This window comes from Schistocerca serialis, chromosome 7 (genome assembly GCF_023864345.2).
Source record: "Schistocerca serialis cubense isolate TAMUIC-IGC-003099 chromosome 7, iqSchSeri2.2, whole genome shotgun sequence".
Lineage (NCBI taxonomy): Eukaryota > Metazoa > Arthropoda > Insecta > Orthoptera > Acrididae > Schistocerca > Schistocerca serialis.
The window spans coordinates 415,714,013-415,740,236 of NC_064644.1; the positions used below are offsets into that span (position 1 = coordinate 415,714,013).

The 26,224-nt window shown below is 46.3% G+C and overlaps 1 protein-coding gene across 1 annotated transcript; it reads left to right on the plus strand.

The window, feature by feature from the left end:
* The first annotated feature begins 1,573 nt into the window (after positions 1-1,573).
* LOC126412749 (uncharacterized) lies at positions 1,574-24,162 on the plus strand. The gene is made up of 3 exons (XM_050082494.1): positions 1,574-1,877; positions 1,996-2,161; positions 23,556-24,162. Exons 1-3 carry the CDS (start codon positions 1,763-1,765, stop codon positions 23,818-23,820), a joined length of 546 nt encoding a protein of 181 aa, XP_049938451.1. The 5' UTR covers positions 1,574-1,762; the 3' UTR covers positions 23,821-24,162.
* The last annotated feature ends 2,062 nt before the right edge of the window (positions 24,163-26,224 follow it).

The window sequence follows — 26,224 nt, forward strand, 5'->3', positions numbered from 1 at the left end:
TGTCTTAATGTTTTTAGTCGTGGACAAACTTTTTCCAATGAAAAATTCCTTGAATCAAATTTAAACCGCTGGCCGACTATCCACGGCCGCCAGGCGGCCGTGGACTAAAAATTTTATAATGAGATAAAAATTCGAAAATGTGAAAAAAATTCTGATCTAACTCCCCTTAAGGCCCGTCCACACGCAACGATCTGTCTGCGCAAATGTCTGCGCACATCACATCTGCGCAGACAGATCGTTGCGTGTGAACAGAAGATTTGCACCAACCTGAGGTGTGTGCAAACCTGGAAGTTGGAGTTGGAGGTTTGAGCGAAACCTCTCAAATCTGTCGGTTCAAACCACATCTGCGCAGACAAGTTGGAGCGTGTGGACAGGAGATCGTCGCAAATCTGGCGCGAAACAGCTGTTTGCTCAGTCTAGTGTTTGTATTTGTGTGCACAGGGCATTAAAATGGCTGATACTCGTCAGTGTTCTCGAGAGTTTGTAAGTGAATTCATTGAAATATACAGAAACCACCCATGTTTGTGGAAGATTAAAAGTAAAGAATATAGTGACCGAGACAAAAAGACAGCAGCATACAATGCTCTAATTGAAAAATTGCGGGCAGTTGGCGCCTCGGCAAACAGAGAAACGGTAATAAAAAAATAATTTCGTTGCGAACTGGCGAAATTATTTGCGGATGGATGTCGAAACTTATAATTATCTCTTAAAGCATGTAACCCCTCATATTATGAGAAAAATACTTGTATGAGAAGGGAAATTTCTCCTCATGAACGCCTGGCAGTAACATTAAGATTCCTAGCAACAGGAAGGAGCTACAATGATTTGGAATTTTCATCTGCAATATCGAAACAAGCATTGAGTGAAATAATACCCAACACACGTGAAGCTATTTACGCTTTCCTGAAAGATGAGTTCATGAAGGCAAGTCAAGTAAATTAGTCTGTCAGCGAACTGTTTACCGAAAAGAGTTATCCAAAGTTCAGAAATCTAGAAGATCTGGTGTACGAGTAGATCAAGTATACCAGCCAACGTTATGGTATTTTGATCTACTTGGCTTTCTTAGTGATCAAGAAACGCCAAGACCAAGCAGGAGTACAATTGAAGATGAAATTGGAGTGCCAATGTGCGAGGAAATGGAACACGAGGTTATGTAAAACAAAACAGGTTCGCCCTGCAACTCTCGCAGTAAATTTACGTGACAAAACTGCTTTCGCTTTAGCAGCCACTGTCTGCACCATTTTGACCGCTTTCTCTGTTTCCTGCGGTTGGTCTGAATGTTTTTTGCAACACAAGTTGCGAACACAGACCACAACAGAACTTCCTCCATTTCTATTTTTCAAAATAACTGAATTAAATTTTGACGTTTTCGGGGAGCGTAGTCGCTTGCCACTGATATTTCTTTTCTACACCGACAGATGGCGGGCGAGTAGTAGATTGAGGTTTGTGTCGTGTGAACACACCACATTTGCAGCGATCTTTTGCATGTACAGACATCTGCGCCGATGTCTGCGCAGACAGATCGTTGCGTGTGGACCGGGCTTAACCTATCGCGGGCAGATGTTGATTAACTTTGGTTTTAAACACGTGGTTATCCGTGGTGTTTACAACTGAACTAGTGTGAGTGAAGTATGGCAGGTTCTCAGTTACTTACAAGTAACAACTGCAAAGGCGAGGCAACGTAACGTAATATGAACACACTATGCTTCATCGAGTGTATATCTGAACTGAAGTGAAAATTTATTTCATATTCCTCAAAATCATGAGGCAAAATGTCGAGTCATCTGCTCCCGAAAGTGAGTGTCGTCGAAAGGGTGATATTAAAAAGTACATGAAAAACAAATGGCGACAAGAAACCTTCAACAAGAAACTTAAAGGTAAGTTAGTTGGGTCGTTATGTTCTAACAGCAAGGTCTTGAGAAGTGTAAGATAGTTGCTTTTGTTCCGCCCCGTGAACATGTAGGTTGTATCGCCTTAAAATAATTTAATCTGTAGTCGAGAAGTGGGAAGAGAAGAAACAGAAGACAGCGTTACGGAAGTACTATAAACAACTTCGAAAAGAAGATCCTGGGAAAAATTACGTCCATCCGGCCGATAAGCGTCGAAACCACCGAAGCAGCGAAGACAACGTCCCGGGAGTCTCTTCACAAACAGCTAACAGGTGTGATGCATTTAATATACATCACAGTCTATAGATTTTTTTTCATTCATGATCCTTAGCCCGTAGTTAATCATGGGAGTATCAGTTATGCTGTTGTCATTTTTCATGAATATTCATTACATTCTAGTTATTTTCAAATCTTTCACCATTTATACTATCAAAATGTGTCGTGCTCTTATATGACTAATTATTTGCCTTTTTTATCAAGTGGTAAATGTATAATTCATTGTATAAGTGTGTTTTATAGGGACAAAACAGGGCACAATTTCCGTAATCGCGTTCTCCTGCTGAAATGCCTGATTTCTGCATGAAGTGATCTTTTACAGCTAGTGGCCTGCAGCATCACTCCTATGGTGATAGCGTGCAGACCGATTCGTAGTCACTGAGAGGAGGGGGGGAGGCGGTATGGCATGGCATGGCATGGCATGGCAGTTGGGTTACAGACCTTAACCCTTACACTACCATTTACTGTTTTTGTTGTTTCAGTGTTAGTTTCTTCATATGAATGGTAAGTCAGTTGTGCACAATCGTAGGTATTTGTTGGGGGAGAGGGAAATTTTGAGGGTTGGGACATAAATGTCCCACTGGTAATCTAGACATGACATGAGAGAAACGACTGAATGTGCGAAAGTTTAATTTTTATAAAGTTTATAGCACATGCATGTAGGAAAAGGTTACAACGTGTGTCATAGGATGTGAAGCATTTTTTGCAAAAAGGTATTTGAGACATAATTCAAACTGTTTTTGTCCACTTATTAGTTTTCTTCTTGGCACATTTTGTGCATCATCTCCTTCTAGTACCTTCAATTGGCAAGTGGCTATCTACATTTAGAATTAGCTTTGCTGTTTTTGATGACTTGTTGCCATATATCTTTCATTTGAGATGGCTATTTAGTTTTCTGGCCCCCACCAGTTTTTTGGCGAGTGAAACAACAAATTACAGTGATTTGAGTTCTCACCTTGTATTTTCCTTATGCAAAATCCATGTGTTCACAGCAGAAAGCACATGTAACTTATAAAATACATTGTTTCACATTTTCTTGAGCATTTGTCAGGAGTTCCACCAGCACGTGTAATTGTTGTAGAAACAAATTATGCCTGTGCAATCTACCTCCAGCTTGCTTCCATCTTTGTTTGCGATGAGCATTTTATATTGTAGCATCGTGACAACTCCAACGAACAATAACTTCTTTAATCTTGCCACTTAGTTGTTGTTGTTTCATGATGCTTTGTAAAAAAAAAAAAAAAAAAATAAATCGGGTTCTCTTTTTCAATTTCCCTTGAAATTTCAGCACATCTTTTCTGGAACGAATAGCTGTACCCACTGATGGAAATCTGGTGGTATTGAGCAACTTGATAATAGTTAAAAATCTGTCAAAAACAAATGACACATGCAGTTTTGATTTTTTCTGCCAGAACTAAAACAACCCTTTCCCCTAGGATGTTTATCACTGGAAGACATTGCCTTGTTTGTTTCCCTGCATATACATTGAGATCATAGATGTATGCAGTTACAGTGTCAAAACATTCCTAAAATTTTATGGCTCATTATATTGGCTTGATAGATAGGTATTATTTTAGAGCAGACCTCCCTTTGGGTTTTGTCATTGGCTTGTCTGTACTCTGGCAGGCGCTTTCTTCCCTTACCTTTGGGAAGGTGTTTTGCAGGCAAGCTAGAACTCCATTAGTATTAAAGGTGTGATCATAAAGAAGTTCAAAATCTATTGATCCAAATTGTACAATATATTAAAATTCTTCAAAGTAGCTGCCTTGAGCAGCATTACACTGCTTCAAGCAATACCCTCATACCTGGTATGCTTCCTGGAAAGTGGTGACAGGAAATTTCTTTATGGCATGTATTTTGACTTTTGGATGTCGTCAGTGGTATCAAAGTGATGCCCCTTTACCTTGGTTTTAATACATGGAAGCAGGAAGGAGACTGATGGTGCCGTATCGAGACTGTACGGTGGCTGCGGCAGCATTGACAAGTTTCACTTTGCTAAGAACTCCCGAATCAACAGTGGCGTGGCACAGCGCATTGTCCTGATGCAGCATCCACATTGAAGTGGGCATGTGCTTTGTGTGATCTGCTAGTAATTTTTTAATTCTCTGAGGTAGTGACTGCATTCAGTTGTTCCTTGCCATACAAACTCCGAATGGATCAAGCTTTATGCTATCATGGTTTTCATTTTTTATTTCCCCATTCTTGCTGTATTCGGCTTGGGAGACATGGGAGTGTGCCACTCTGACCTTTGTCAATTCGTTTCTGGGTTGTACCCAGAAAACCATGTCTCATTGGCAGCGAGGGCGTTATCTGAAAAACCTTGGTCTCTTTCCAGCCATTCAACAAGTTCTGTCAGAATCTCCAAATGGTTGCGCTTCCGGTCGTCACTGAACACTTTTTGAACCAATTTGGAACACCCGTTGCACATACTGAAACCATCGGTAATGATGATGTTAAACACAGTCCCACATAGCATATTTAGCTCATCCGCTAGCCACCAAACACTCGCACGTCTATCAGCATTCAGCAACACAAACACAAGGGTCACGTTCTGGGGTGTGGAACGTGGTGACTGCCGTCCAGAGCATGATTCATGGAAAGCCATTATTAAGCAAAGGGGAGAAAAAATGGTGTGTGTGTGTGTGTGTGTGTGTGTGTGTGTGTGTGTGTGTGTGTGTATGTAAAGAGACACTATACAATGGAAATGAGCATGAAGGCTATAATATAGAAGGGGAAGAGGATGTCGTATAAAGAGAGCTGTTCATCAAGAACATTGAACTCGCTGAATAAGATTAAGTGCAAATATTAAAATTTATACCAGATGGCAGTTAAGAGTTGAGGGGCACGAAAGGGAAGCAGTGGTTGGGAAGGGAGTGAGACAGGGTTGAAGCCACTCCTCGATGTTATTCAATCTGTATATTGAGTAAGCAGTAAAGGAAACAAAAGGAAAAATTCGGAGTAGGTATTAAAATCCATGGAAAAGAAATAAAAACTTTGAGGTTCGCCGATGACATTGTAATTCTGTCAGAGACAGCAAAGGACTTGGAATAGCAGTTGAACGGAATGGATAGTGTCTCGAAAGGAGGGTATAAGATGAACATCAACAAAAGCAAAACAAGGATAATGGAATGTAGTTGAATTAAATTGGCTGATGCTGAGGGAATTAGGTTAGGAAATGAGACACTTAAAGTAGTAAAGGAGTTTTGCTATTTGGGGAGCAAAATAACTGATGATGGTCGAAGTAGAGAGGATATAAAATGTAGACTGGCAATGGCAAGGAAAGTGTTTCTGAAGAAGAGAAATTTGTTAACATCGAGTATAGATTTAAATGTCAGGAAGTTGTTTCTGAAAGTATTTGTATGGAGTGTAGCCATGTATGGAAGTGAAACATGGACAATAAATAGTTTGGACAAGAAGAGAATAGAAGCTTTCGAAATGTGGTGCTACAGAAGAATGCTGAAGATTAGATGGGTAGATCACATAACTAATGAAGAGGTATTGAACAGAATTGGGAAGAAGAGGAGTTTGTGGCACAACTTGACAAGAAGAAGGGACCGGTTGGTAGTACATGTTCTGAGGCATCAAGGGATCACCAATTTAGCATTGGAGGGCAGTGTGGAGGGTAAAAATCGTGGAGGGAGACCAAGAGATGAATAGATTAAGCAGATTCAGAAGGATGTAGGTTGCGGTAAGTACTGGGAGATGGAGGCTTGCACAGAATAGAGTAATGTCGAGAGCTGCACTAAACCAGTCTCAGGACTGAAGACCACAACAACAACATACTTAATCGGAGCATCACCTGGGAACTGGTGCAAAAATTACTCACAGGTATAAGTCCTAGGTGACAGATGGAACTAGTCTAGTGTGGGGGATGTTGCCTTCAAATCTTACTTCTGTTATGAATATTCTACTTTCCCTTAATTTACACTGATAGATTCCCAACACCAAGAAGTAGTTGTGTGAGATAAATGAAAGTTGGTAGGCGTGTTTCTACATGTGAAAGATAACATACATTCAAATTATGCACCATTCACAGAAGAGTGGTGCTAGTAGTGCCACTATGAGGATGCAAATCACGTATGCTTTAAATATGCGCTGTAACTGTTGTGACTGTTAGATACCTTTGCGATAGGGCATAGTTAGATGATGATAGAAAAGAATGCCTTTAACACTAGAAGATGCCATTATCGACAGCTCACTGGGTTTGAACACAATTGTGTAATAGCACTACGAGAAGCTGGCTGATCGTCCACGATATTGCAGATAGATTCGGCAGAAACGTACCCACTGTACACGATTGTTGGCAGCGGTGGTCCGGGAAGCGGTGCTCGCGAGAGGACCGGGCGCAGGACGTCCGTATGGCACTGCCCAGAAGGAAGACTGTTGTATTTGGCGTATTGCTGTTGCACATTGTACTTTGTCTGCAACAGCAATTTGGGCTGCAGTTGGCACCTCAGTGACACGGGAGACTGTTGCAAATCAGTTAATTAAAAAATAGTTCCAAGCCAGATGATTTGTAGCGTGAGCCCCAGCATGTCTGGGGGTAAGAATAGGCCCGATGTATTCCTACCTGTCTTAAGAGCCGACTAATATGAGTTTCACACGTTTCGGCCTTTATGTGATGGTCCCCTGTAGGGTTCGACATCCGTTCTTCAAAATTTTCTCAAAGAGCGAGCCAATTGGGGAAGAGTACCTTGCGTGGTGCATTGTGTCCATTGAGATCTTTAGCCCACTTCCTCATCGTATCATTGCAGTCCCTCTCATTCTCCGTCCCTTGAGCGAGGACACCTTTCTGGGTGCGTTTTGCACTGTGCAGTGTCGCTTTCTGTGTCGACGATGACTGTAGACTTTGTAGCACCTGATATCCGGCACGGTAACCAGTCCGTTGTGGTAGGGCCACCGTGTACCCCGTTGGTTGTAGCCCCCTGACCACACGCGGATTGCTCTGCTGATGCCTACGCCGTTAACTCCCCACGTATGCCCACTGGGGCATCGGGACTCCCAGCAGTGGCCATCCTGCCAGGGGGCCTTTGCTGCGGCTGGGTGGCACCCGTGGGGAGGGCCCCTGGTCGGAGTGGGTGGCATCAGGGTGGATGACAAGCGATGAAGCGTAGTCAGTCATCTCTTGCTGGTGGTGAAATGCCAGCAGTCTCGTAAGCGTTCACGAGCTCAATTCTATGCACAGAAGTATGATCCCCTCCCTGGCCACACCGTGTGAGGAACGTTAGGCTAAGGATGGCAGCAGATCTTATTTGCCCTGGTACCTTGTATGTTCGAGAGCTGATGGAGAATCTTTCGTGACGAAGTCTGTTTTGTGTTGAGCATTTAGAGGACAAGTTTGGGGAGGTGGAGGGTTTGTCCAAAATGAGATCTGGGTCAGTCTTGATCAAAATAGCATCCTCTGCCCAGTCACGGGAGGTACTTGCTTGTGACAAGCTATGTGATGTTACTGTAACCATCACGCCCCATAAGAGCTTAAATGTGTTCCAGGGTATCATATTTCACAGGAACCTTCTTTTGCAGTCAGTGAGCTGTGTGCCAGTTTAGAGCGGCGAGGTGTACATTTAATCTTTTCCCAACCACGGTGGTACACCTCCCGCATAAGTGGCCCAGGTCATGGCTAATGATTGTGGTTCGCATACACCTCAGTGGGCGACGAATCCACGACCTCCATTGCTGATGCACAATATCGTTTGACCCCAGGCAGGAATCTAAATTAACAAGCACAGAGGACGTGGACGGTGACTACAGATATGTGTCACTAGGTGGGAATATGGGTCTGCCATGTAGTGTGCCTAGATAGTCTGTGTATTTGCAATAAAGACTTTTCTGGATTGTGCTGTGGTTAACGCAACTGCCTAGCAAGCTGGAGATCGTGGGTTCAAGTCCTGGTCCAGCAAACATTTTCACTCAACGCAGATTCCAAATAAAGTCCTGATTCAGCTGATACCAGTTGCTTCCCCTTCCTTTTCTTTCTGCTCCCTACAGTTTCAATTTGCAGGATATGTATCGCAGCTGCGGATTCTGCATGATGTCTGTTCTTTAGAAAATGCCCGAAATCGCGTGTGCACACACACACACACACACACACACACACACACACACAAGGGGGTCCACAACTCTTTTGTGGATACGTGTGTAGCGAGCACGGGACCCCGAGCTAATATGGCCCTCCTTCCTTTCCGGGCTGCATACCTTCCCTTTCCGCATCCTTCCCCGTCCCCCATCTTCGCCGCCCCCCTCACCTCTGGCTCTTTCCTTCCCTTTCTCCCCCTCTGGGAGTATGGTTTGTGCCTACGTCCGGAGACGGACGGTCGAAACTGTTACAAATTCCTTCCTTTTTACACTTGCAAGTCTTCGTCCTTCCTCTGTCCTTCTCTTTTCCTTCCCTCATCTCTTTGCCCTTTTCTCCGCTGTGGCGTTTGAGACCCCTCTTCTTTCCTTTCCCCTTCTCTTTTTTCCTCCCTGTGCGTGTCTGAAGGCCGACCCACGCATTTCCATGCGTAGCCGGTGACGGGGTAACGCGTAATTCCCTGCCACGGGTAGACAGGTAGGACACGTACGTACCCCCTGGTAACGGCCAGGCCCAGGGAGGAGTGATTACCCGAGCTGATACCTTCTGAAAGTGCCGATTGGTCCCTCCGTCCATTTGTCGGGAGGTGTGACCTGAGGTGTGAACAATCACCTAAGGCGGGAGTGCCCTCAGAGAGGGCCCCCACAAGGGAGGAGCGCGCCATCGGAGACGCCGGTAATCATGGGGGATTCTTCCGCAATGGTTTCCTCACCTTCCACTATGTCTGCTCACAAGCATAAGTTCACTGAGTCTCAGCCACAGACAGTTCTTCCATCGTTGCCACAGTTCCTTGTTGTTTCTCGGTCTGACGAAGGTCACGAGTTCTCCATGGTCAACCCTTTCATTATTCAGAAAGGTGTCGACGCAATTGCAGGTCCTGTAAAGTCTTGTTCCAAATTATGGAATGGCACCCTGTTGTTAGAAACAGTCAGTGCCCTCCAGGCACAAAAATTGCTGCGTACGTCTCTGCTCCACACCTTCCCTGTCCGGGTGGAACCACACTGTACCTTAAATTCCTCGTGTGGAGTTGTTTATACACGCTCCCTCGATGGATTGTCTGATGAAGAAATTCAGCACTACCTGTCTGACCAGGGCGTAACGGCTGTTCATAGAGTTATGAAAAGGGTTGACACGAACATCATTCCAACCCGCACTGTCTTCTTGACATTTGACAAAGTTCAACTCCCATCCAAAATCAAAGCAGGCTATGAGATAATTTCCGTTCGCCCTTACGTCCCAAACCCTACGCGTTGCTATCGGTGTCAGCGGTTCAATCACACCAGCCAGTCCTGTTCCAATCCGGCCAAATGTGTTACGTGTGGCAAGGATGCCCATGAGGGTGCTTGTCCTCTTCCATCCCCTCGCTGCATTAACTGTATGGGTGACCACGCTGCTTCCTCTCGAGATTGCCCCGTTTTTAAGGACGAAAAGCTCATCCAGGAAATCAGAGTGAAGGAAAACGTGTCGACCTTTGCTGCTCGAAAATTATTTGCCAGTCAACAGCCCACCGTGCCTCAGACAGGAAAATACAGCACTGTCCTTGCTTCTCCTCGGCCAACAAAGGTGGCGGCCACGCAGACGTGCGACCTCACCTTTAGTCTCATTCGTCAGATCGGCCAGCGCAAAGATCGCCCGTTCAACCTCACCCCTTTCGCCTGCCCACTCTATGGCTCACCCTTCATCGGGTTCTGCTAAATCTCGAGCCCAAAAGTCAGACACCAAGACTTCGAAAAAAGAGCATACTCGTGAAGATTTTTACGTACCCCAACTTCACACCCATCGGTTCCTCCTTCATCTAAACATCATCCTTCCAAGAAGGCTACAAAGAAACCCAGTTCATCTCCTTCTCCGCCAAGGCGTGTCCCATCTACAGCAGCACCACCTGGCGGAAATCGCCCTCGGCCGTCTTCTGTGTCGCCGAGGCGCACTGCTGGCGGCCGATCAACCGGCCGATCACTGGTGGCAGGAGCTGCTCCTGAACAACCTATGGATCAGGATCTTCTGCCTTCGGCTGAATGCCATTCCATGCTGTCGGTCGCAAGCTCTGAGCAGTCGTTGAGTTGACAGTGACCTTAGTCACATTCCTCCATTTTCTGTTCACCCTATGTCCATTATCCACTGGAATATCCGCGGCATTCGAGCCAATCGGGATGAATTGTCGGTCCTCATACGATCCTACTCGCCGGTCATCTTCTGTCTTCAGGAAACAAAGCTGCATCCCCATGACTGCTTTGTTCTCCCTCATTTTCAGTCTGTCCGATATGATCTCCCCTCTGTTGCAGGCACTCCAGCCCGTGGAGGACCCGTGATTCTTCTCCGTGATACTCTCCATTATCACCCAATCCACTTAAACACTTCCTTCCAAGCTGTTGCCGTCCGTCTTTCCCTTTCTGGATACACGTTCTCTCTTTGTACTGTATATATTCCATCGTCCACACCAATGGCATGAGCTGATCTCCTTCATCTTCTTGGTCAGCTTCCACCCCCCTATTTGCTGGTTGGGGACTTCAATGCCCACCACCCGCTTTGGGGATCTCCATATCCCTGTCCACGTGGCTCACTATTGCTAGACGTCTTCCACCAAGCGGATCTGGTTTGCCTCAACACTGGGGTCCCTACATTTTTGTCTGCCTCCACGACAAATTTATCTCGTTTGGACCTTGCGGTCGGTACTGTTCCGCTAGCTCGGCGCTTTGAATGGTTCGCCCTTGATGATACACACTTGAGTGACCACTTTCCATGCGTCCTTAGACTGCAGCCTCAACTGCCATATATGCGCCCGCAATGCTGAAAGTTTGCCCAAGCAGATTGGACACTTTTTTCGTCTCTAGCAACATTCGATGACCGTCACTTTCCCAGCATCGACGATGAGGTCAAACACATTACCGACGTTATTCTTACAGCTGTGGAACGTTCAGTACCATGCACCTCCGAATTGCCCTGGCGCCCCCCAGTTCCTTGGTGGAACGAGGCATGCCGTGACGCAATACGTGAGCGGTGACGTGCTCTCCGCGTTTTCCGCCACCATCCTACTTTGGCCAACTGTATCCGCTATAAGCAGTTCCGTGCGCGATGCCGTTGTGTCATCCGCGATAGCAAGAAGGCAAGCTGGAAATTCTTTATTAGCTCATTTAACACCTTCTCTCCCTCCTCGGAAGTCTGGAGTCGGCTTCGACGGTTCTCAGGCGCGCCTAGTTTCTCCCCGGTCTCTGGGCTCACCGTCGTGCATGATACATTAGTGGACCCCGTCGCAATTTCTAACTCATTGGGTCAGCACTTTACTGAGATTTCGAGCTCTTCAAATTACCCGCCAGCATTTCTCCCGAAGAAACGTGCAGTAGAAGTGTGACATCTTGCTTTCTCCTCTCAAAATCGCGAAAGCTACAATACTGTTTTCTCCATGCGGGAACTACAACATGCACTCTCTTCTTCTCGCTCCTCCACCCCAGGACCGGATGGTATCCATGTCCAAATGTTGCTGCATTTATCAACCCATAGTCTGCGTTACCTCCTTCGCCTTTATAATCGAATTTGGACCGACAGTACCTTTCCCAGACGATGGCGGGAAGCTATCGTCATTCCTGTTCCGAAACCTGAAAAGGACAAACATCTCCCCTCTAGCTATCGCCCCATTTCTCTCACGAGTAGTGTCTGTAAGGTTTTGGAGCATATGGTGAATTACCGTTTAGCTTTGTGGCTGGAATCCTGCAGTCTTTTAACACCTGCCCAATGCGGATTCCGAAAGCATCGTTCTGCAGTTGACCATCTTGTTGCTCTCTCCACTTATATCATGAACAATTTTCTCTGGAAACGCCAAACAGTAGCAATATTTTTTGATCTGGAGAGAGCATACGATACCTGTTGGAGGACAGGCATCCTCCGCACACTGTTCTCTTGGGGCTTTCGAGGTCGGCTGCCCCTTTTTCTTCGCGAATTTATGGCAGAGCGCAAATTTAGGGTGCGGGTGAACACTACTCTCTCCCGCACTTTCTCCCAAGAAAACGGGGTACCCCAGGGCTCCGTGCTGAGTGTTGTACTGATTGCCATTGCCATATATCCAATTATGGATTGTCTCCTTCCTGATGTCTCGGGCACCCTCTTTGTGGATGATTTTGCGATCTACTACAGCTCTCAACGGACCAGCCTTCTTGAACGTCGTCTTCAAGGATGTCTCTATCCCCTCCACTCTTGGAGCATCGAAACCGGCTTCCGTTTTTCTCCCAGTAAGACCGTTTGTGTCAGTTTTTGGCGACGTAAGGAGTTTCTTCCGCCCTCCTTACATCTAGGTCCTGTCAACCTTCCATTTTCAGACGTCGCTAAATTCTTGGGTCTTATGTTTGACAGAAAACTGTGCTGGTCCTCCCATGTTTCCTATCTTTCGGCTCGCTGTCTGCGATCCCTCAACACCCTCCGTGTCCTGAATGGTACCTCCTGGGGAGCGGACCGAGTGGTCCTTCTCCGCCTCTATCGTGCCTTAGTTCACTCGAAATTGGACTATGGAATAGTCTACTCCTCTGCTCGGCCGTCTATTCTTCGGCGTCTCGACTCTATCCACCACCGTGGATTACGTTTAGTGTCTGGAGCTTTTTACACCAGCCCTGTGGAAAGCCTTTATGCTGAGACTGCTGAACCTCCGCTGTCCAATCGGCGAGCAGTCCTTCTGAGTCGTTATGCTAGCCATCTGTCTTCCATGCCTGCTAATCCAGCCCATGACATTTTTTTCAACACCTCCTTTGATGTAGGATACGCAGGCCGTCCCTCCTCCCTACTACCACCGGGAGTCCGCTTCCGTCAACTGCTCCATTCTCTTTCCTTCCGCTTTCGTAAAACTTTCTTGACAACTTGGGGTACAGCACCGCCTTGGCTCCGTCCCCGGATCTGCCTGCTCTGTGACCTTTGTCGATTTCCCAAGGAAGGTACCCCTTCACTTGTTTATCGTCGGGCATTTGCTGTTCTATGTGCACAAATGACGGAAGCCACATTTATTTACACCAACGGCTCGAAAACATTGTTAGGTGTACAGAGTGCCTATATTGTTGGCGACACCCCAAATCACTTTCAGCTTCCCGACCAGTGTTTGGTTTGTACTGCGGAGCTTTACGCTGTTCTCCAGGCTGTCCACTACATCCGCCGCCATCAGCGGATACAGTACGTTATCTGCTCAGATTCTCTCAGCTCTCTCCTCAGTCTCCAAGCTCTTTACCCTGTGCACCCTCTGGTCCACCGGATTCAGGACTGTCTGCACTTGCTCCACCTGGGGGGCGTCTCGGTGGCGTTACTCTGGCTCCCAGGACACATTGGTATCTGTGGAAATGAGGCGGCCGATATTGCAGCCAAGGCTGCAGTCTCTCTTCTTCGGCCAGCTATTCGATCGACTCCCTTTGCTGATCTACGGAGCGTTTTATGTCGTCGTGTTCTTCATTTATGGCACGCACATTGGTCGACCCCCCCTGCGGGTCCGGGGATTAGAATAGGCCCGAGGTATTCCTGCCTGTCGTAAGAGGCGACTAAAAGGAGTCCCACCCCCTCAAGGGGGTCGTTAGCGCCTGCGTCCGGAGACGGACGGTTCCACGACCTCTATTTGCGGTCATTTTGCTTTTTCACTTCTCGTTTCTTCCTTCCTTTGGTTGGTTCCTTTCTTTGCTCTTCTCCACTTCACTGTCTTCCTTACTCTTTCCCTTGTCTTCTTTCCCTTGTCTTCTTTCCCTTGTCTTCTTCTCCTTGTCTTCTTCTCCTTGCCTCCTTCTCCTTGCCTCCTCCTTCTCGTTGCCTCCTCCTTCTCGTTGCCTCCTCCTCCTCCTCGTTGCCTCCTCCTCCTCCTCCTCGTTGCCTCCTCCTCCTCCTCCTCGTTGCCTCCTCCTCCTCCTCCTCGTTGCCTCCTCCTCCTCCTCCTCGTTGCCTCCTCCTCCTCCTCGTTGCCTCCTCCTCCTCCTCCTCGTTGCCTCCTCCTCCTCCTCCTCGTTGCCTCCTCCTCCTCCTCCTCCTCGTTGCCTCCTCCTCCTCCTCCTCGTTGCCTCCTCCTCCTCCTCCTCCTCCTCGTTGCCTCCTCCTCCTCCTCCTCCTCCTCGTTGCCTCCTCCTCCTCCTCCTCCTCCTCGTTGCCTCCTCCTCCTCCTCCTCCTCCTCGTTGCCTCCTCCTCCTCCTCGTTGCCTCCTCCTCCTCCTTGCCTTCTCTGGTCTCCACCTCGGCGTTTGAGACAGTCTGTCCTTTTTCTCCCTCTCTCTCTTCTTTTTCCTCTTCTTCCTTCCTCCCTGTGCGTGCCTGAAGGCCGACCCATGTGTTCGCACGCGTAGCCGGTGACGGGGTAACGTGTAATTCCCCGCCCTGGGTAGACATGTAAGGCACGCACGTACCCCCTGGTAAAGGCCAGGCCCAGGGAGGGGTGATTGCCTGAGCTGATACCTTCTGACCATGCCGATTGGTCCCTCCGTCTGTTTCTCGGGAGGTGTGACCTGAGGTGTAAACATTCACCTAAGGCGGGAGTGCCCTCTGAGAGGGTCCCCATAAGGAAGGAGCGCGCCATCGGAGACGCTGGCAATCATGGGGGATTCCTTCACAATGGATTTCACTCCATCTCTCTCGACTTCTGCCCACAAACGGAAACATGACCAGCCCCCAGTGGCAAAAGTACTACCGCCTGCCCCACAGTTCCTCGTCGTTTCTCGATCTGAGGACGGAAAGGATTTTTCCTCTGTCAACCCTTTCGTTATCCAGAAGGGCGTAGATGCCATAGCCGGATCTGTCAAATCTTGTACCAGGTTGCGTAACGGTACCTTATTACTAGAAACTGAGAGCGCCTTTCAGGCACAAAAACTGCTTCGGGCCACACTCCTGTACACGTTCCCTGTCCGGGTGGAGGCTCACCGAACTTTGAATTCGTCTCGTGGTGTAGTCTATACTAGCTCCCTCGACGGATTGACTGACGAGGAGATTCAATCTTTCCTCGCTGAGCAGGGCGTGACGGCTATCCATAGGGTCATGAAAAAGGTCAACAATGACCTTGTACCGACCCGGACACTTTTCTTGACCTTCGATAGTGTTAAGCTGCCATCGCGCATCAAGGCGGGCTACGAGGTTATTTCTGTTCGCCCCTATGACCCGACACCTACGCGCTGCTACCAGTGTCAGCGTTTCAATCACACTCGACAGTCTTGTTCCAATGCGGCTAAATGTGTCACTTGTGGCAGGGACGCCCATGAGGGTGACTGTCCACCTCCGTCTCCTCGTTGTGTGAACTGTCAGGGTGACCATGCCGCATCCTCCCGCGACTGTCCTGTTTACAAGGAAGAACGCTGTATCCAAGAAATTCGGGTCAAAGAGAAAGTGTCCACCTCAGCTGCTCCCGAGCTATTGGCTAGTAGGAAGCCCACGCTGCTCCCAGCGGGGAAATACAGTACTGTCCTCGCCTCTCCTCGGACTCCCAGAGAGGTGGCAACCCAGACATGCGATCTGACCTTCAGCACCACGGTCGTCCGTTCGGCCAGTGCTAAGATCGCGCGGTCGACGTCTCCTCTTCCTCCCATCACCCCACAGACACCAGCCCCTTCATCAGCTTCTGCTAAGACGAAGACCCAGAAGTCAGATGCACGGGCCTTCAAGAAGGAACCGTCCTGTGCAGACTTCCTACGTACCTCGACCTCCCAGCCTTCGACCGGTACTTCCACCAAACGTCCTTCCAAGAAGGCTCATAGGAAGCACAGTTCTCCTTCTCCGCCACGGCGCATTTCTTCTCCTGCGCCACCCAGCGGTTGCCGCCCCAGGTCGTCATCTGTTTCGCCTGGCCGCACCGCTGGTAGCCGAACATCTGGCCGTTCACCGGCGGAGGAAGCTCCCCCTCCCGGCCATCTTCCCAAGATGGCCGATGAACCTATAGACCCAATGGACGATGACTGTCCGCCTACTGATAGCGGCGGCAGTGCTCACTCGAAGCCAGGCCCTCAGCGGCCTTCGAGGTGACCCCTTCTTTCATCTTCCTTTTCTTCTTACGATGGCACTTATTCACTGGAATATTCGCAGCATTCGCTCCAACCGAGAGGACTTGAAGTTGTTGCTCTGCTTGCACCGTCCGCTCGTCGTAGCCCTCCAGGAAACGAAACTATGCCCATGCGATCAAATTGCTTTGGCACACTACACCTCTGTGCGTTTTGACCTACCCCCTGTGGTAGGTATCCCGGCTCATGGAGGGGTTATGTTGCTGGTCCGGGATGATATTTACTACGATCCCATCACGTTGCACACCGGCCTGCAGGCAGTTGCCATCCGCATTACTCTCCCCACTTTTACATTTTCCATTTGTACCGTTTACACTGCATCGTCATCTGCCGTTACCAGGGCAGACATGATGCAACTTATTGCTCAGCTACCTGCACCATTTTTGTTGACTGGAGACTTCAATGCCCACCATCCCCTTTGGGGCTCTCCAGCATCCTGCCCGAGGGGCTCCCTGTTAGCAGACCTTTTCAACCAGCTCAATCTTGTCTGCCTCAATACTGGCGCCCCTACTTTTCTCTCGGACACATCTCACACCTATTCCCATTTAGACCTCTCTATATGTACTCCCCAACTTGCATGCCGGTTTGAGTGGTATGCACTTTCTGATACATATTCGAGCGACCACTTCCCGTGTGTTATCCATCTCCTGCAGCATACCCCCTCTCCGTGCTCATCTAGTTGGACCATCTCCAAAGCAGACTGGGGGCTCTTCTCTTCCAGGGCGACCTTTCAGGATCAAACCTTCACAAGCTGCGATCGTCAGGTCGCACACCTCACGGAAGTCATTCTCGCTGCTGCTGAATATTCCATCCCTCACCCTACTTCTTCTCCACGTCGCGTACTGGTCCCCTGGTGGACCGCAGCATGTAGAGATGCTTTACGTGCTCGTCGACGTGCTTTACGCACCTTTAAATGCCACCCTACAGTGGCGAATTGTATCAATTATAAACGATTACGTGCACAGTGTCATCGTATTATTAAAGAAAGCAAGAAAGCCAGCTGGGCTGCTTTCACAAGCACCTTCAACAGTTTTACTCCTTCTGTTGTCTGGGGTAGCCTGCGCCGGCTATCTGGCACTAAGGTCCACTCACCAGTTTCTGGCTTGACGGTCGCGAATGACGTCCTTGTGGCCCCTGAGGATGTCTCCAATGCCTTCGGGCGCTTTTTCGCCGAGGTTTCGAGCTCCGTTCATTACCACCCTGCCTTCCTCCCCCGCAAACAGGCAGAGGAGGCTAGGCCACCTAACTTCCGCTCCTCGAATCGTGAAAGTTATAATGCCCCATTCACCATGCGGGAACTCGAAAAAGCACTTGGCCGATCACGGTCCTCCGCTCCAGGGCCTGATTCTATTCATATTCAGATGCTGCAGAACCTTTCTCCTGCGGGTAAAGGTTTTCTTCTTCGTACTTACAATTGCATCTGGATTGAGGGACATGTTCCCGCATGCTGCCGCGAGTCTATTGTTGTCCCGATTCCTAAGCCGGAGAAGGACAAGCACTTGCCTTCCAGTTATCAACCCATCTCGCTTACCAGCTGTGTCTGTAAAGTGATGGAGCGAATGGTTAACTCTCGATTGGTTTGGCTGCTCGAGTCTCAACGCCTACTTACCAATGTACAATGTGGATTTCGTAGGCGCCGCTCTGCTGTTGACCATCTGGTTACCTTGTCGACCTTCATTATGAACAACTTCTTGCGGAAGCGCCCGACTGCGGCTGTGTTCTTTGATTTGGAGAAGGCTTACGACACCTGTTGGAGGGCGGGCATTCTCCGCACCATGCATACATGGGGCCTTCGCGGTCGCCTCCCTCTTTTTATTCGTTCCTTTTTAATGGATCGACAGTTCAGGGTACGTGTGGGTTCTGTCCTGTCAGACACCTTTCGCCAGGAGAATGGGGTGCCACAGGGCTCAGTTTTGAGCGTCGCTCTCTTCACCATCGCGATCAATCCAATAATGGATTGCCTCCCAGCTGATGTATCAGGCTCCCTTTTCGTGGACGATTTTACCATCTATTGCAGCGCGCAGTGTACACGTGTCCTGGAGCGCTGTCTTCAGCGTTCTCTTGACCGTCTTTACTCCTGGAGTGTCGCCAATGGCTTCCGTTTTTCTGCCGAGAAGACGGTCTGTATTAACTTCTGGCGCTACAAAGAGTTTCTCCCACCATCCTTACGACTTGGCCCCGTTGCTCTCCCAATCGTGGAGACAACAAAATTTTTAGGTCTTACATTTGACAGGAAACTTAGCTGGTCTCCACATGTGTCACATTTGGTTGCCTGTTGTACCCGTTCTTTAAATGTCCTCAGTGTTCTCAGTGGTATGTCGTGGGGAGCAGATCGAACCGTCCTGCTTCGTCTATATCGGTCGATCGTCCGCTCCAAGCTGGATTATGGGAGCTTCGTATACTCCTCTGCACGGCCATCCATCTTACGCCGCCTCAACTCCATACAACATCGGGGTTTACGACTTGCGATCGGAGCATTTTATACTAGTCCCGTAGAGTGTCTTCATGCTGACGCTGGCGAATTGCCACTCACCTACCGGCGCGATATACTGCTTTGTCGGTATGCCTGTCGGCTACTGTCAATGCCCGACCACCCGTCTTATCGTTCCTTTTTTGACGACTCTCTCGACCGTCAATATGGGTTGTATGTCTCCGCCCTGCTACCCCCTGGAGTTCGCTTCCGTCGCCTCCTTCAACACCTTAATTTTTCCCTACCTGCAACCTTTCGAGTGGGCGAGAGCCACACGCCACCTTGGCTCCAGGCTCAGGTTCGCGTTCACCTTGACTTCAGCTCGCTCCCAAAGGAGGTTACCCCGGTTCGGTATACCGCTCCCGTTTTGTCGAACTTCGTTCGAAGTTCATTAATATGACCTTCATTTATACAGATGACTCTAAGACCAATGACGGGGTCGGTTGTTCTTTTATTGTCGGGGCACGAAGTTTCAAATACCGGCTCCATGGCCATTGTTCGGTCTTCACAGCTGAGCTCTTTGCCCTCTACCAGGCTGTTCTTTACATCTGCCGCCACCGACATTCTGCTTGTCATCTGCTCCGATTCCCTGCGCGCCATCCAGAGCCTCAGTGATCCGTATCCGGTTCACCCTTTCGTGCACCGGATCCAACGCTTTCTTCAGCAGCTGGTGGACGTCGGTTCTCCGGTTAGCTTTATGTGGGTCCCTGGCCATGTCGGTATCCCTGGGAACGAAGCTGCAGATGCCGCGGCCAAGACTGCGGTCCTCCAGCCTCGGACAGCTTCTTGTTGTGTCCCTTCGTCGGATTGTGGCAGGGTAATTTGTCAGCGCATTTTATCGCTGTGGCATGCCGATTGCGCTGCACTTACAGACAACAAGCTTCGGGCCTTGAAACCTCTTCCCGCGGCTTGGACGTCCACCTCCCGCCCTTCTTGGCGGGAGGAGGTCTTTTGGCCCGGTTACGCATTGGACACTGCCGGTTCAGCCATCGCCATCTGCTGACGGCTGCGCCAGCGCCGTTCTGCCCATGTGGGCAATTGCTGACGGTCCGCCACATTTTAATGTCCTGTCCGGATTTTAACACACTGCGTCTTGATCTTAACCTGCCATGCACTCTAGATGCCATTTTAGCGGATGACCCACGAGCAGCTGCTCACGTTCTTCGTTTTATCAATTTGACAAACCTCTCTAAGGACATTTGATGATACTGTTTTTTAATCCTATGCCTGTCAGTCTGTCTTTTATCGTGTTTTCCCTTTTAGTTGTTGTGCATTCTTAACGTAGTCAGGGCGCTAATGACCATTGAAGTTGTGCGCCCTAAAACCACAAAAAAAAAAAAAGCATTGGTCGACTCTTCCCCATAATAAATTGCGGGACGTGAAAGCTCTTCCTTGTGCTTGGACCTCTTCCTCCTGAACACGTCGTCGGGAGGAGGTAATTTTAACTAGACTCCGGATAGGGCACTGTCTTTTTAGCTCTCGACATCTTTTAAGCGGCGATCCTCCCCCACTCTGTCCCCACTGCTCTCAGCTGTGGACGGTAAGACCCCTTTTAATTGAGTTCCCCTATTTTAATCCGTTACGCTCCCGTCTACAGCTATCGCCTGATATATCGTCGATTTTAGCAGATGACACGCGCTCAGCCGATCGCGTTAGCGAGTTTATTAGTGCCAGTGAGATGACGTCAGTCATTTGAAGCTCTTTTTGGTGACAACCAACCCCTTTCTGTAGAGGATTTTTAAGCTTTCCTTCTGCCTTTCGTTTCTCCAATTTTATGACTTTCGTTCCCATTGCTGCTGGTTTCCATTTTCGGTTTTTTACCGTTTCCTAAGTCACGGACCGGGCGCTAATGACCATAGCAGTTTTGCGCCCTAAAACAAAAAAAAAAACACACACACACACACACACACACACACACACACACACCCGCGCGCACACACGTAAACCTGGAGCAGTCAATTGCAGGAGCAACCTTCAGTGTTATATCATTAACCAGTCAACAGTCCCTGTGAGTGACTACCAAGTTTTCATCTAAGCTGAAAACTGATGCATACTGAATCGTATCAGTACTGATTGTGGCAGACTTGGAGCATTCCTGTCCCAATGGGGCTGGAAGTGCCCTCCTGAATCTGACTTTGTCGGTGAGCAACAAATAGTACATAACATTTGAATGTTCCCTCGGAGCTTTTGAAGGGGCAGTGGAAGACCTTTGCAATTTGTCTGCAGAAGCATGTGACTGGATTTCAAACCTGGACTTAGACCTATCATGAAACTTACGAGCTTGAGACAGTGTTTAGCTGTGTAGACATTTATGTATTTGTTGTAAACAATCGTCATAGTGTAATATAAGTAAAAATTACACCTAATTAGCGAAAATTAAAAAAGACAAATACATTGTCTTACCATTGTGTTGTCAAAGATCAGACAAAATCCAGCATGTCCTGCAAAAAGAAAAATTTACATGTTGATTGCCAGTAGCCCGCGGCGGAGCAGTGATGTCTGCTTTGGCCACTGCCGACCACACAGCAGTCAATATGTTAAAAATCTATTTCAGATCAGAGAACACAATAAGAGCATGCATGTACCTTTCACCAGAACGACACACATTATTTTTCATACCTGGAGTTTATAAATTAAAATGTAAAAACTGTGTAAAATATACGACGGGAAGACAGGAAGGAATCTGAAACAAAGATTGTAAGAATACATGCACAGTGGAAGTAACCCATCAGCATTCAGTACACATCTGAGAGAACAGTGTCACAAGATGACACACAGCACAATGGCACATCCATTCTATACATAGCTGATAAAGAAAAATACTGCTTCAGGAAATAGAAATCTTTACTCTCATGAAGAAAAGACCTTGGTAAAATTCTAAACAAGCAGGCGTAAAAAGGAAAATTTTACAAAAGTCTTCATCCAAAGATGGAGCAGCTTCTTAAAAAATACATACAATTTTATACTAATTGTATTTTATACATTTTACTAAGTTATCACCCATAATATCAATAAACAAAGAATGATTGCTCAAATCACCTAAACCACAGAAAACAATACACACAAACTGATATCTTTGGTGCAAAATATATCGTAACATTAATACATCTCTATAAAATTCTGCAATAGAAAAACAGGACCAAACCATGCGGTCACAAAACTAAACTACACATAAGCACTATACAGTCTAACACAAAATTATAAATGCATCCCATTGTAGTTATTCTTGTCTTCGGACTGAAGACAAGAACAACCACCCACGCTATATAGACTACAGCATATAACATTGACAGTATTATGAAAAGGATAGTTGCTACTCACCATATAGTAGCGATGATGAGTCGTAGTTAGGCGCAATAAGACTATGAGAAAGTAATCTTTCGGCCAACAAGACTTGCATTGGAAATAGACTACATACACACATGTGCACACGCGTGTACACACAAATGATCATTCTCTGGCTGCTGAGCACAGCAGCCAGTCCGTGTGTGTGTGTGTGTGTGTGTGTGTGTGTGTGTGTTACCCATGTCTATAAATATACAAACAATGCAGTTTATCAGATAAATTGTCATTTTGATCTGTGTGTTGCACAATTTTTTTTAATTATTTTTTTTATGTAGATGGATGTAAAGGCTAAATTTCTGCTTCAGCATTGAATAGTCATGATGTAAACTATACATTATGTGAGGGTGACTGGTGGAATAGAACGATAGCTTGCATTCTACTGTGTCAAGATATCAAACTGTAAGAGCAAAAGACAGTTCCGAAGTTTATAAGACACATTTTGTATTGGAAGGAAGGGTGACAGAAATTTTTTAACTTGTTCACATTGCCATTGTATTGACTACCGCCAAAACTAGTAACCTCTTGGTCAGTTCCATTCTCATCATCCTCAGTCATTAACATCTTATTCATACACACAGAAACATCTATTTTAGACCAAGTTGCACTTGGCAACTTTTGTTCCACACCAAATAAAAGCAAATTGTAGTACCTCAAAGCTTGTCGATAAATGTCATTGAAAGATCTGCCACTTTGCTTACTGTCACAAACATTCTTCATTACTTTTCTAAATGAGTCCCTAAGTTTGTAATATTTTTTATTCCCCCCCTCCCCCTGCAACAGTTGTGGTTTGCTTTGAGAAAAACTGGTATGTAAAACAGTTCGCCATAGCCTGCAGTCTTTAAATTCTAATTTATATTTGGGTGTCTCATTTATGTTACGATGTCACTTTCCACATACATTTGTCCTTAAAGCATATTGATATTTATAGACTGTCGCAAAATCCTTGGTCCAGTAGTGGCGATCCGCTATAATCAGGGTATATGCTGTAGGTTACTGATGAGAAGAATCTGCAGGAGTGTGCACAACAGCAGCATGCCAAAAATGTGTAGTGCCAGACATGTATGTCTAAATGCACTGGTGGGCAGGTATGGGTGTCAATGTGACCAGCAGCTTAATTACACACCTGCCTTCTTAGAAACCATTCACATGGAAATCCTTCTGAGCAGAACAGTGGGACTCATCCAGAATAGGAGCATATGTGTATGAGCCTCTGTTTTTTTGTGGTGTTTGTGTGTGGGGGGGGGGGGGAGGAGATATACTTTTATTTACTTTTCCAGATTGTTTTTTCATTTGCATTGTGATAACACTTGTTCTGTTGTGAAGGGTATCTCTCTCTCTCTCTCTCTCTCTCTCTCTCTCTCTCTCTCTCTCTCTCTCCCCCCCCCCCCCCTCCCTCCCTCCCTCACTCACCCCTTTTCTCCCCATTCTTTGTTGCACTGTCTCCTTTTGTTAAACAAAAGGTATTACCATTGTACAGGAGTACTAATTTAATGTAATAATGATTGTTTCAGGGACTCAAGTACTCTATCTCTAAAGAAGCATAAAGCAAGTGCCTTTAAACGAGCATTACAAACATTTGAGGAGAAACAACGAGAAAAAGAGGCTAAGGTGAAAATGGTAGAGCAACAGTTGATGCAGAAACAGGAAAGATTAAAACAGTACAAAAATAAACGCACTGAAAATTTTAAAAAACTGTCCTTAAAAACTGCACGTGGTCAACCTGTTATGGCAGGTCGCATACAGATGCTTTTAAGTAAAATTGAAAAAGATGGATAATCAGTGTGTGAAAAATGTGGTTTTTTATTTCAGTGTTCTATTACTATTGTTGTGAAAAATCTTCTGAACACCAGAAGATATAATTCAGTAAAAAGACTGGTGCGTGTGTGCATGCGTGCGTGCACACTTTTCACACTTTTTCAGAAATTTTTTCTCTTATGTTCATGTACTCAGTTAGCATAAGTTGTAAGATAGGCTGAAAATGTCTATATCTTAACCAATAATTTCAAAAAGCTGAAATACTGTATTTTGTATGTGCTGTTACTGGCAGTTGGAGTGATGAAGCACCATTTGAGGAAAAAAAAAATCACATCATGTAAATAAAAAGTACCTCCTTGGTCATATGTTATGTTTTATTGTGTAAAGTTGAAAACATCGGAATCTCTAACATGGAATACACATTTTTATAGATTTTTATTGTATTTGTATGATGTTAACAAGGTATTATACTGAGAATACAGACCAGGAAAGTTTCATTTGGAATTCATATAGTGCTGGAAAAAAACTAAGACCACCACCTAACAGCACTTATCTCAGTGCTGCCCATAAACTTACTTCGTATCAAATTTGTTTTATTCTGTGTTCATAGTTAAATGTTTTGAAAAAAAAATTATATTTTCAAAAATGACGATCACTTAATTTTGATGTAGGGAGTGGTCTAGCTCAAAAGTGGATAATCATAGGACTGCAGCACATTACAAGAAAATTACTTTTGTATTACCTATTTTTAGGGTTTCTTGGTACTTAAAATGGCTAATTTTTTCCAGCATTTTTGAATATTCTGCTTTAACTTTATTTTGGCAACACTCATGTTTTACACCTTCTGAATCAGTTTGGGAGGTGACAGCTTGATTTTTCAGCAAGAGATGCACCATTTGTCATAAAGGAATGGTCTTGGAATAGACATTGAGCTGCTTCCATGGCTGCCATGTAGCTCTGATCTCAGTTCAATTGAAAACTTGTGGAACGCTATGGACAATTGTCTTGTCAGACGCAAACCTCAAGAACTTGTATGACTTGAGATTGGCAGTCCATATGCTGTAGAAACTAATGAGGAAGTATTGAATAGGATTGGGGAGAAGAGAAGTTTATGGCACAACTTGACCAGAAGAAGGGATCAGTTGGTAGGACATGTTCTGAGGCATCAAGGGATCACCAATTTAGTATTGGAGGGCAGCGTGGAGGGTAAAAATCATAGGGGGAGACCAAGAGATGAATACACTAAGCAGATTCAGAAGGATGTAGGTTGCAGTAGGTACTGGGAGATGAAGAAGCTTGCACAGGATAGAGTAGCATGGAGAGCTGCATCAAACCAGTCTCAGGACTGAAGACCAAAACAACAACAACAACAACAACAACATGCTGTAGAATGAAGTTCCTATGGAGAAGTGCAAGGAAGCTGATTTGATCTTTGTCAAACTGGGCTATGAGGCCCAAGGTGGACCCATAAAATACAAGAAACAGTTTTATATTAATATGTAACACTTTTCAATGCATGATAAATAATAATCATTGTGAAATGAAAAACAAATGGTTTTTATGAGTCATCTTAATTTTTTTTCAGCACTGTACTGCATGTGTGTTGTCAGAGTATTTGGCATGGGTGGTGATTAGTAGGATATGCCAACTAAGGATGTGAATGAGAGCAGGCATCTCAAGAACATCCATAAACCATGCCTCATGAAACACTAGAGAATGTAGAAACACTTCTGATAACAGGATTCTGTGGCACTTAATTCCAAAGATAATACCAAGCTCAAGCTCTTGTGGAATGGACCTGTAGATAGCATCAGTATAGGCATGGCTTTCTATTCACAGTGAATGCATATGTAAAATCCATTAGGCCTTCAATGTCAAACATCACAAATTTAACCATTTCACTCAAATTGTCATCTCTTTGGCATGTGTAAGAAAGAGTTGTATTAAACACAATACTTGTAGGGCATATTGATGACAAGGAGAAACTCATGGACACGGATATATTTCACATATACCCCCTAATAGGTGCAATGTTGCACAGTTATTCATGGTACATTTGTTGGGAATCCAAAAATACAATGACCTGATTAGTCATTTGAACAACTATATAATTATTTCAAAGCAGTAGCTTTGCCTCCTCCCCCCCCCCCCCCCCCTCCCCCGTGATGTAGGACTAGTCACAATAATATACTGGCTTCTCTTGTTGAAAGTTTTTCGTGTGTAGGTGTAAGGGATGTAGCCTTTTGATAGTGTTAGATTGAAGTGCTAGACTGATTTTATACAATTACTTCTTACTTAACTCTCTCTCTGCTATGTTTCCACATACTTTATGTATAAAATGAATATGGGCACCTTATATTTTAGCTTTGAAGCTTGTTTGAGGCAAAGCTATTCATTGCACCAAAGTCAGTGTGTAGACATTAAT